Genomic DNA, 11,371 nt, shown 5'->3' with positions numbered 1-11,371 from the left:
AATGGCGAGAATGGAGGAGATTGACGATCGACTGGGAGGTATGAATATAGATGATGAAGAGAATGAAGAAATCTTTTTTGAGGAGGGTCTTGAGGAGGTTTCAAACAGATTTGATCTTTGTGTGGTAGGACGTTTTCTAACAGAGAAGAACATTAATGTTCGAGCGATGAAATCCAAATTAGCAGATGTATGGCGTCCAGCAAGGGGCATAAATATTAAGGAGCTTAAACCAGGGGTGTTCTTGTTCCAGTTCTTTCATGAGGATGATATGGCATGGGTTTTGAATGGAGGGCCATGGTCTTTCAATGGTGCCATGTTAGCTCTGGGGACGGTTCCACAAGGGGAGGATCCAGTTAGTGTCCCTTTAAATGAGATTAAAGTCTGGATACAACTTCATGGTTTGCCAGCGGGGTTTATGACGGAATCAGTTGGTAGAAAGCTGGGGAATTTCTTTGGGTCGTTTCTACTGTATGACCCAAACAATGACATGAGTATATGGAGAGAAAGTATGAGGCTAAGAATAGCTATTGATGTGAGGAAGCCTCTGAAGCGGAAGAAGAAAATATGCAAAAGGGATGGTTCTGAGTGCATAATTCAATGCAAGTATGAAAGGCTTGGAGATTTCTGCTTTATCTGTGGCCTTGTTACGCATACTGAACGATTCTGCAGGGTTAAAATGAATTCCCAGAAGAGTGAGACTGGTTGTGAATGGGGAGGGTGGCTCAGGGCACCACCACGACGGGCGGCAATGAACGAGAAGAGTAAGTGGTTGCGTGATGAGCGGGACGTTGACTGGGGAGAAAAAGTCAGAAGGGATAACCACTATCAGGATTTTTCGGGCTTTCAAAAAGAGGGGGGAACTATGAGAGCTGATAAGGGGCGGGATTGTAGGGTTAGTTTGAATGATGGAGCTATTATCTCGGTGACAGGTATGAGGAAAGATAAGACTAAAAGCAATGAGCCAATTTCAAATTTAAATGATACTGTTGGGCTTTCTACAGACGAATTGTCTGGGCTTAATATTGAAGAACGGAAAAGAAGGCGTAGTGGGCCTAGCATTTCTGATAACATGGATATTGAGAATATTAATGGGGGTGTTCAAACTGAAGCTGTGTTTTCTAAAGTTGATTATACAGTTTCTTCTTCTACTATTTTGGCTGAGTCTACAAAGCAGACTAGCCAGGCATTATGAAACTCTTAGGATGGAACTGTCGAGGACTTGGGAACCCTCGAGCAGTTCGTGTGTTGAGTGACCTATTGAAGGCACGTAATCCTGATTTTATTTTTTTGTCTGAAACTATTTCTGATGCTAGTAGAATTGAGAATCTCAGAGTTAAATTTGGTTTTAGTCAATGCTTCTCTGTGGACCGCGTAGGGAGGAGTGGTGGCTTAGCAATTTTCTGGAAAAGACATGTAGATTGTGAAATCTTAAGTTATTCGCAGAATCATGTGGATGTAGTTTTCAAAATTAATAATATGCATGACTGGAGGATGTCGTGTTTTTATGGTTTTCCTGAGAGGAGTAGACGTAGTGCTTCTTGGGATTTTATTCGAATGTTAGCTAATAAATCTCCGTTGCCGTGGTGCATATTTGGAGACTTTAATGATCTACTTAGTGTAACAGATAAAGAGGGGACAGTCCCCCATCCTTCTAGTTTATTGGATGGTTTTCGTGGGGTTATTGATGATTGTTCGCTTACTGAGTTGGGGTTGGAGGGTGGTAAATTTACTTGGGAAAGGGGTCGGGGTACGAGTGATTGGGTTAGAGAGAAATTGGACAGAGCTTTTGCAGGATATTCTTGGTGGCAGAAATTCCCTCTTTGTAATCTCTCTACTTGGCATGTAACTTATTCAGATCATGACCCGATTATGGTGGACTTATATAATGTGCCTCGTTCTATTAGAAAGTTCAGGTTCAAGTTTGAGAATGTTTGGTTGGAGGAGGCTAGTTTCCAGAAAGAGGTGACTGACTATTGGCTTGATTTACCTCCTGTGCATATCCTTCCAAAGTTAATATCGGTGTCTTCGTTTATGGCCAAATGGGGAAAGAACTTTTTTCACAAGTTCCGTGATAAAGTTAGAAAACAGAAAGAGGAGCTTGCAGATCTGGTGGATCGTACTGATGAAATGGGTGTGAGACAGTATTTTTTGGCAAGAGATAGGTTGAATGAGCTTCTGTTGAATGAGGAGGTCTACTGGAAACAGCGAGCTAAGTCGTTCTGGCTGGCTGAAGGTGACGACAATACAAAATTTTTCCACGCAACTGCTAGTGCGTGAAAGAAAACAAACCGTATTACTCATCTGGATACTGAGGATGGGCAAAGAGTTGAAAACCAGGAGGATATGTGTAAGATTGTGCATGAGTATTTTACCAGGATTTTTACTGGTTCTCAAAGTGATGACACGGGTCAGAATATAGTAGAAGAAAGGAGTGTGACAGCAGAGCAAAATAGAAGGCTGGTGGCAGATGTTTCGTTTGCAGAATTCAGTCTTGCTATTAAACAGATGCACCCTGACAAGGCGTCTGGACCAGACGGGCTCAACCCAGCGTTCTTTCAACAATTCTGGGCAATCTTGGGAAGAGAGGTGTACAACTGTTGTAAAGATTGGTTGAACACAAGTTCTTTTCCAGCTTACCTAAATGAGACTAATGTGGTGTTGATACCTAAAAAAGAAAATGCTTGCTGTATGAAGGATTTACGTCCGATTGCTCTTTGTAATGTTATTTATAAGATTCTGGCTAAGGTTCTGGCGAATCGTTTAAAAGCAGTGTTGCCGGGTTTGATTTCGGAGAATCAATCAGCTTTTGTTTCTAGGAGGAGTATATCTGATAATGTTCTAGTGGCGTTTGAAATTATTCATCATATGAATATGAAAAGAAGGGGTAGTGATGGGGAGGTGGCTCTAAAACTAGACATTAGTAAGGCGTACGACAGAGTGGATTGGGCGTTCTTAAAGAGGAGGTTACATCAGTTGGGCTTCTGTCAGAAATGGATTCAATGGATAATGATGTGTGTTACGACAGTTTCTTACAATTTTTGTCTAAATGGGGATGTCATTGGTCCAGTTTTTCCATCTAGAGGGTTACGTCAAGGGGATCCCTTGTCCCCGTATCTGTTCATTCTCTGCGTGGAAGGTTTGTCTAATTCTCTTAGTAATGCTGCAGCAACTGGTGCTATTCATGGCATAAAAGTCACTCCAACTGCTCCTACTGTTACTCACTTGTTATTCGCGGATGATAGTTTTTTGTTTTTTCGTGCTGATATTGAGGAAGTTTGTATTGTTAAAAGGCTGTTGAATGAATATGCGGAGGTCTCAGGGTAGTCTATTAATTATCAAAAATCTGGGATATTTTTTAGTGCCAATGTTAGCAGTGAAACTCGAGGTGGGATTTCTGAGGTATTGGAGGTGCATAATGACCTCAAAGAAGGGAAGTATCTGGGCTTGCCTTCATTGGTGGGTCGCTCAAAGAAACGTGTATTTGGTTTTGTAAAGGACAAGGTTTGGAGGAGAATTCAAGGTTGGCAAGCTAAGCCGATTTCGCGTGCTGGAAATGTGGTGTTGATAAAGAACGTAGCACAGTCTACTCCTTCCTACTGTATGTCATGTTTCCTCTTGCCCAAGTCTTTTTGTCAGGAATTGGAGAGGATGTTGAATAAGTATTGGTGGAACTCGGGGTCTGGGGACAGGAAGGGGCTTAATTGGGTGTCTTGGGAAGGTATGAGTATGTCTAAGAGCAAAGGTGGGTTAGGTTTTCGGAGCCTTTATGGTTATAACATTGCTTTGATTGGAAAGTTGTGCTGGAATTTTTTGACTAATCCAAATTCACTGGTTGCTAGAGTCTTTAAGGCTCGGTACTATCCAAATTCAAGTTTGCTCAATGCAGGTGGAGTTTCTGGGGCGAGTTTTATCTGGTCAGGCATTCTGACAGCTAAAGATGAGCTTAAAGAGGGTTTCAGGTGGATTCTGGGGGATGGTAAATCGATTCAAGCAAACTCGGATCCTTGGCTTAAGCAAAAACCAAGTTTCTGTGTTGATTCTAATATCGTGAACAATATGGGAAATGCTACGGTTTCGACTCTTTTTGTTCCGGGAACAAAGACTTGGGATAGTTTGAAGATTCGAGCAAGTTTTAGTAATGAAGATGCTGAACATATCCTGGCATTGCAGATTCCTCAATTAGATGTTGGTGACAGGTTGGCATGGTGTAAAACGTCTAATGGTAAATATAATGTCAAAACAGGATATCACCTCTGGCATAGTAAGAATGTTGGTGTGCAACGAGTTACTCAGTCCACAGGGTGGTGTAAGTTATGGAGAATTTCGTTACCACATAAGGTTAAGGTTTTTCTGTGGAGGTTTTGTCGCAATAACGTCCCAGTTCGAAATCGTTTAAGGTTAAAAGGGGTTGCTGTCCCTATTATCTGCCCGATGTGTGATATTGATATAGAGCACCTGGGTCATGTATTTTTTGATTGCGTGTTTGCTCGTCAATGTTGGCATTACACTGGTATGGTGTACGATATGTCTAATGTGGAAGATGTTTCAGATTGGCTGCTTCAAAAAATTAATACTGCTGCTATTGATGAGGTGGTGAGGATTGCTAAAGTCCTGTGGGGTGTGTGGTTTTTCCGTAATAAAAAGGTCTGGGAGCAGAAGGTCGTTGGGCATGCTTTGGCTATGGATTGGAGCAATAATTTTTTTACAGAATGGAGTACCGCTATGAACAATAGGAGGGGTAGACAGGAGATGGGGTCTGCTAGTGACTGTCACTATCCACAGAAGTGGAAACCTCCAGATGTGGGTCGCCTGAAACTTAATGTCGATGCTTCTGTTCATGTCAATGCTGCAGATTTTTCGATTGGGCTTATATTACGTGATCATATGGGTTAGTTTGTTGCAGGAAAGGTTAAGTGTATTGCTCGTTCTGGGAATGTCCTGGAGGCAGAGGCAACTGCTATTTTAGAAGGGCTTAAGTGGATCGTGGATATGAATTACAGGAACGTTGAGGTAGAATCTGATTCTCTTGTCTCTGTGAAGGCTATTCAGAATGGTAGCGAGAATTTTCTTGAAGTGGGTCATTTGTTTGAGGATTGTCGAGCTTACTTTAAATCTAGGGGCGATCTTTCAATTTCTTTTGTTAAAAGACAGGGAAATAAAGTAGCGCATTTAGCAGCTAGGTTCCCTTGTTTGCCAGATTGTCAAAACATATTCTTGTCTCCTCCTTCTATCTTGTTGGAGACCTTGATGTATGATGTTTCTTCTTAATGTAAGTTTGTTTCTTTGTTTCAAAAAAAAAGTAGAGAAGTATATTTGGCGTAACATATACAAGACATCTCCTTTTCTTAGAAGCACTAATGCCTAATATTTTAGAAATCAATGTGAGAAACTATTGACTATTGACCAACAAATTACGCTTAAGGTCGCAATCAGTGATGAGTTCCAAACGGGCATATTTACAATGCAACTGAATAACCACTAGCTACATACAGGGCTTACGACTGCATTGTATGCATAGCACTAAGCTTGAATATGATCCACACACAACTCGTCTCCTTTTCTCCGATTACTAGTATAGATTATTTATTATTCGGGAAGATTCTTGTTGCGTGAAAAATTCGCAAGTGTAATTAATAAATGGAGATGGACAATGGAATTTAGACTGTGTGTAATGTTAGTGCATTTTTCTGACTCTGCATGGTAATTATAGCAAGTGTTGTGTAGACTTGGAACATCTGTATTCTTTTCTTTACTTGAGTTTCCTATAAATAGGGTTCTCAGAGATTTCAAATGTACTCAATCCAATTAAGTTCTAGCTAATTAAAGCCATCTAGTGCTAAAAATGGGAACCACAACTTCATTGAGCCAACTGCTCACGAATATAAGACCATATTTAGCAATGATATGTTTGCAGTTTGGATATGCAGGGATGTATATAGTCACCATGGTTTCTTTTAAACAAGGCATGAGTCATTGGGTACTCGTTGTGTATCGTCATGTGGTTGCAACACTTGCTATTGCACCATTCGCGTTTGTTCTTGAAAGGTATATTTTTAGTGTGTGCAGTACAGAGAGTGAGCTACATGTTTCTGCAGAAGTTATATGGATTGATACATAGATGAGTTTGTATTTTACATAGTAGCTTTATTCCTGTAGTAAATTAACACCATTCTTTATCGTTTTCTCTACAGGAAAATAAGGCCAAAGTTGACACTTTCAGTATTTCTGAAAGTAATGCTGCTTGGATTATTAGAGTAATGTTCTAAACGACTGCAACACTGAATAACATATAAATAGTAGTATATATTAAGTTCAATAAAAACAGAGTAATCAGTAAACATTACTGTCTAGTGATTCTAATATTTTGGTATGTTCAGGCCAGTGATTGATCAAAATTTATACTACGTGGGAATGAAATCAACCTCGGCAACATTTGCAGCTGCCACTGTCAATGTCCTCCCCGCTCTTACCTTCATCATGGCAATCATATTCAGGTATATATCCTACCTATGTTTATCTTATTTACATCAGTGCCTATTCAGTAAATTAATGATGTGATCTTAAATAATAATTAGGATGGAGAGAGTTAAGTTGAGGCAGAAACATGGATTAGCCAAGGTGATTGGAACATCAATAACACTGTCAGGAGCAATGCTAATGACCTTGTACAAAGGCCCTGTTGTCAATATCTTAGGAGGTTACTCCCAGGAAACCCAAAATGAGAATTCAGGATCAGATGCATCCTCCGGTCAGCATTGGGTCGGTGGAACCATAATGCTCCTTTCCTGCACCGTTGGTTGGTCTGCCTTCTTCATTGTTCAAGTGAGTTTTATCACCCCCTAGATAGCATATCATTTATGACTTCACACACATATTTAAGGTACGTATGAAAACTATTCTAACATATTTATATGCATGGATCAGTCGATGGCATTAAAGGAGTACCCTGCGCCATTGTCATTGACAAGTTTGATATGTGTGATGGGGATGATGGAAGGTGGGGTTGTGGCTCTTGTAATGGAACGTGACATGTCTGCCTGGGCTATCGGTTTTGACTCTAGGCTTCTTGCTGCTGCTTATTCTGTGAGTTCATCAACCATATATACAGAAACTTAGAAACTTCACATCTGTTGCTTATCAAATTGAAATATGTGTTTATTAGGGAGTAGTTTGTTCTGGAATAGCATATTACGTGCAAGGTTTCGTGAACAAAGTAAGAGGTCCAGTGTTTGTCACAGCCTTTAGTCCTCTAGCCATGATCATCACTGCCATTCTTGGGGCGATCATTTTATCTGAGCAAGTTCGCCTTGGAAGGTAATTAAGGTTCACATCTTTAGGCCGATGTTCTATTGCGCTACTACTAGCTAGCTTACTTGTTTAATGTATGCACGGCAATCTTCTAAGCATTTAAAAATAATTAGATCTTTGGTAAATTTCAGCTTGCTTGGAGCAGTTGTAGTGGTGATTGGGCTTTACTCAGTGGTGTGGGGAAAAAGTAAAGATGAAAAGATAACAAATGGGGAAGGTAAATCCCAAGAGTTGCCGGTGGTTCTGCAAATTAAAAATAAATCGGCTCGTGTTATTTTTGATGAAGCACCTGCTACAAACTCTAGCACTGCAGTAAAAAATCCTCTTTCAGGAGAGCCATAAAGATGATGATAATATTAGTATGTATAGATCCATTTTATTTTGGTCTTCCTCTGTTTCCAGTCTGCTATTTGTACTCTCTCTAGATGTGTTTATAGCAATCTCTTTAGTACCTTGAATCACATTATCAAAGGCATTGTATTAAGAAGAATATTTTCAGCCAAATTGTACGTGCTTCTTCCGTTCCTTATGACTTAAATTAACTAAGTGATAAGTAGATAAATACTTATAAATTATATAAGTATTTGAATAATTTTAATTATAAGTCAGAATTTTTTTTAATTAAATGAACTAAAATAAATAATTTTTCAATTTAATTAGCTTAATTTGTGAATTTTAAATTGAATTAATATTTAAAATATATATTTTAAAACTAAAGTTAATAAAAATGTGAAAAATCAAAATAAGTTGAGAAAAAGTAAGTAGTTATTAACATTGAACAAGTTATAAATTTGACTTATAAGTTGAGTGGACAAATACTTCTCGATAAGGAATTAAGGGTTTAATCAGATAAGTAACTCTAAATTCGACTTATAAATTGGGTGCACAAATACTCCTCAATCAGATAAGTATCTTACAAGTAAATGACCAAACAGATATGTAACTAATGACTTTAATGGCCACTGAGTGATTTTTGTGCTTGTAAGGTTTGATGGCTCAAAGTTGGGAGGAAGTAGAGTTATCATAATAAGAATCAGGCACATTCTACATATGGATCATCATAACCAGTATCAGAACAAGATTTAAGCCATGACACTTTCATCTCTTTTTTTTTGTGTGCTAATTATGCCACTTTTATCTCACTTCATATTTAGCAAATAGAGCACAAAAAATATGTCTAACAATGATCTGTGGTACTAAAATTAAGGAATGAAACAATTATAAACAAAACCTGCTTAATTAGTATCTGATCCTGTGTTAAAATTATAAACAACTGATGGCACCGATATATATCAGAATGCTTGTACAGAAACTGTTCTACCACAATTCCGTAAATGAATGCCTTTTCACGAATGTAGATGAACATATTTCCAGTTTAGACACAGAAGCTTACATTTATAGATTTTAAGAAGATTTACTAGTGAAGTTCTTAATTGAAAAACTGCACAAAGCAGCATATATTGAGAAACTTGTACCATTTGTTACTGAAATAAGATTTATGCAACAACAGTAGCAAAGTTCTTAGCTGAAGTATGAACAATCATAAGTCGGAAAACAGGAACATAGCATCAATACAGGCATATACATAATTTACATTAGTGATGGTCCATAATTTTCTTGAATTTTCAGGCAGTGGGATAGGAAGCCTGCATAGCAATGCCACATAGGCCTTCCTCAGCTGCTATGCCTCTTTGCATCTTTATGTAACCTTCTTCGCCCCAACTTGTGCCCCATGAATTCTTCACCAGCCAGTACTTAGTCCCATCAGGTGCAGTGCCATAGCCTACAGCAGTTACTCCATGGTCTAAGTCAGTGCCACATTGCCCTGTAAAGACACCACTAGAGTAGAACTGGAAGTCTGAACCACTAGCATCAATGGCAACTGAGATTGGTTGATTTGCAACAGCTTTTAGTAGAGCACTCTCACTATTTGCTGGCACATCCTCGTGCCCTGTTATCGTGGCTGCATGGTTTGCTTCTTTATTGGCATTGCAAGTTCCATCAGTTCCACTGTAAGGGTAGTTTGTTTCAGTTGAAAGGCCGTGGTTTTGTTTGATAAAATCAAATGCATTGTCCATAAGACCTCCCTCGCAGCCTTGATCTTCCCCACTAGTATCACAATCAACCAGTTCTTGCTCAGATAAAGAGATCAACTTGCCAGTTTTAAGCCGAGTAATTCCTTCCATAGCTGCCACAGCCGAAAACGCCCAGCAGCACCCTGTATATTATTGGAAAAAAGTGTTAAAAGATACTCCAACAAATGTAATAGATTATAATCAAGAAATATGAACTCCAGACTTACCACACTGGCCCTGGTCCTTGATAGGTGTGACTGCGCCTTTTTTCCTCCAGTCCATGGTAGATGGTACTGCAGTAACATTTTCATATCTGAATACATTTGTAGACGTGGTGCAAACATGGCTCTTGAATCTGTTTCTTGACGTTGTAAACTCTTCATTGGTAAGATCTGCAAATTCATTAACGCCTAGTTTGTATGGCTTGTTAGTGGCTTTATTAAATGTTTGGATATATTTGATGTTCTCATCGAAGATGATAGAACGCCTATATTTGTCGTCGGCACTTTTGTACACACGTCCATAACGTGTCATCCATTGGTCATGTGTCTCAGTCATTGACGCCTCATTTAAAGAACGAGCTGCAGCTAGAGATGCCAAGGCTCCGAAGGTAAGGAGCAGGGCCATGACAATGCGCTGGTGCTTGATAGTTAAAGCCATCTCTGCTTAATAATAGACAAAGATGGATGTTTTAGAGGTACTGTGAGTTTATAATTTTATAGCACTGAAGTTTTGCAATATATAGGCAAACATGAAACTCTTTAGCTAGGTTCTTGGATGTGTACAAAAATTATGCTGCATCAGTGTGCCTGTTAAAATGGGCTGATTTAGACAATGTTGATTAAGTTTTTGCGGTTTACCCGTTTCTGCTACAAAATAAAATTCAAAAGGCTAAACAGCTAAATGATTTCACATGTAAGGAGTTTGTTCTTTGTCAAGTTTCAGAAGTTGTTCACATGTAAGGTGTACAATATAGGAATGTGATCTTGAACGCAACAGCATGATGATATTATTCAAAACAGCCTCCTAAACTGTTTTTATGTACGCATTACTATATTTAACTTTATTAAGCATAAGTCCAGTGCAAGGCATCAGTAACACCAGAGGTAGATAATTATAGTCGTGAACATATGCCAAAGCTACTTCATATATTAATTTTAGCTCTTTCATTTTTAATATGTTGTAATTTGTCAGATTTAAGATGCATTTCATCAAGTAAAATTTTAAGTACTGTAGAAAATACTTTTTATAAAGCTCACTGTTTTAAGGGAGCCGTACTATTCTTTAACAAAGTATTTTGTCGATGGAGCACAAATTAACAATAGTACTGGTCTGACGTGTTAGCATCCATATAAGACTAAATGATAGTGAAATTTCTGCCGACCAAGTCTCCTCCCTGGATCGGGGTAAACTAAATACGTATTCATCAAAACTTTCTATGCTTGTCAAAAAAATATATCAAAACTTTCGAGGCAGGAAAAAAGTGGAGCTAACATAATTGGCTTCTCGCATGTTGAATAGTTTTAATCTAAATATCGCATCGAGTAGATAAAAAATAATAATCTTTATTTATAGAGCAGTTAAATGAACTCCATTAATGTAAGGACTTTTAGATGTAGCGGTCAATATCATTCTATTATAATGTTAAGGTTTTTTTGCGGGTGAACGAGTGGTTTCACGGTCAGACATTCGGACTTGAACCTTGTGGAGGTAATGGGATGCGGTAGTTCGATATGAGAGGTTTCCTTGATATGGAATCGATTGGAGATCTGCCAGGTGCTTTGTGTCGAAAGTCTTCTTAATAGTATGTTTAATGGTAAGTACAAGTGACAGGTTCTGCGGGTAATAGCAGAGGTGGAAGAGGAGAACAATACATGATATATAGTTCGTTCTTGGGTTCTTGGTTTTAAGGGATGATTGTTTGGTGGTGTCAACCTGAGTATACCAAATTGAGGAGATAAAAGATAATCATCTAGCACTAAATGAAC

The 11,371-nt window shown here is 38.7% G+C and overlaps 3 protein-coding genes across 3 annotated transcripts; 2 read left to right on the top strand and 1 right to left on the bottom strand.

Annotated features, from left to right (window-relative positions):
- Positions 1–1,188: 1,188 nt before the first annotated feature.
- Positions 1,189–2,277, top strand: LOC141714477 (uncharacterized). Its single transcript, XM_074517995.1, has one exon. It carries the CDS (start codon positions 1,189–1,191, stop codon positions 2,275–2,277), a length of 1,089 nt encoding a protein of 362 aa, XP_074374096.1.
- A 3,515-nt stretch (positions 2,278–5,792) lies between these two features.
- On the top strand, positions 5,793–7,841 carry LOC141712643 (WAT1-related protein At1g21890-like). The gene is made up of 7 exons (XM_074515656.1): positions 5,793–6,045; positions 6,192–6,254; positions 6,378–6,494; positions 6,576–6,822; positions 6,925–7,083; positions 7,163–7,314; positions 7,440–7,841. Exons 1-7 carry the CDS (start codon positions 5,843–5,845, stop codon positions 7,648–7,650), a joined length of 1,152 nt encoding a protein of 383 aa, XP_074371757.1. The 5' UTR covers positions 5,793–5,842; the 3' UTR covers positions 7,651–7,841.
- A 1,021-nt stretch (positions 7,842–8,862) lies between these two features.
- Positions 8,863–10,070, bottom strand: LOC141712644 (senescence-specific cysteine protease SAG39-like). Its single transcript, XM_074515657.1, has 2 exons — positions 9,611–10,070; positions 8,863–9,526 (listed from the first exon to the last, which is right to left on the bottom strand). Exons 1-2 carry the CDS (start codon positions 10,041–10,043, stop codon positions 8,934–8,936), a joined length of 1,026 nt encoding a protein of 341 aa, XP_074371758.1. The 5' UTR covers positions 10,044–10,070; the 3' UTR covers positions 8,863–8,933.
- Positions 10,071–11,371: the final 1,301 nt, after the last annotated feature.

The sequence above is a fragment of the Apium graveolens genome, chromosome 3, assembly GCF_009905375.1.
Source record: "Apium graveolens cultivar Ventura chromosome 3, ASM990537v1, whole genome shotgun sequence".
Classification (NCBI taxonomy): domain Eukaryota; kingdom Viridiplantae; phylum Streptophyta; class Magnoliopsida; order Apiales; family Apiaceae; genus Apium; species Apium graveolens.
This window is presented reverse-complemented; position numbering and strand designations above follow the sequence as displayed.

Excerpts from the sequence above, each read along its gene's own strand:
- LOC141714477 (XM_074517995.1), top strand. The coding sequence starts at position 1,189 with ATGAAACTCTTAGGATGGAACTGTCGAGGACTTGGGAACCCTCGAGCA.
- LOC141712643 (XM_074515656.1), top strand. The coding sequence starts at position 5,843 with ATGGGAACCACAACTTCATTGAGCCAACTGCTCACGAATATAAGACCA. Across the intron at positions 6,823-6,924 it reads CTGCCTTCTTCATTGTTCAA|TCGATGGCATTAAAGGAGTA; the intron begins GTGAGTTTTATC and ends TGCATGGATCAG. Across the intron at positions 7,315-7,439 it reads GAGCAAGTTCGCCTTGGAAG|CTTGCTTGGAGCAGTTGTAG; the intron begins GTAATTAAGGTT and ends GGTAAATTTCAG.
- LOC141712644 (XM_074515657.1), bottom strand. The coding sequence starts at position 10,043 with ATGGCTTTAACTATCAAGCACCAGCGCATTGTCATGGCCCTGCTCCTT. Across the intron at positions 9,527-9,610 it reads CAAGGACCAGGGCCAGTGTG|GGTGCTGCTGGGCGTTTTCG; the intron begins GTAAGTCTGGAG and ends AATAATATACAG.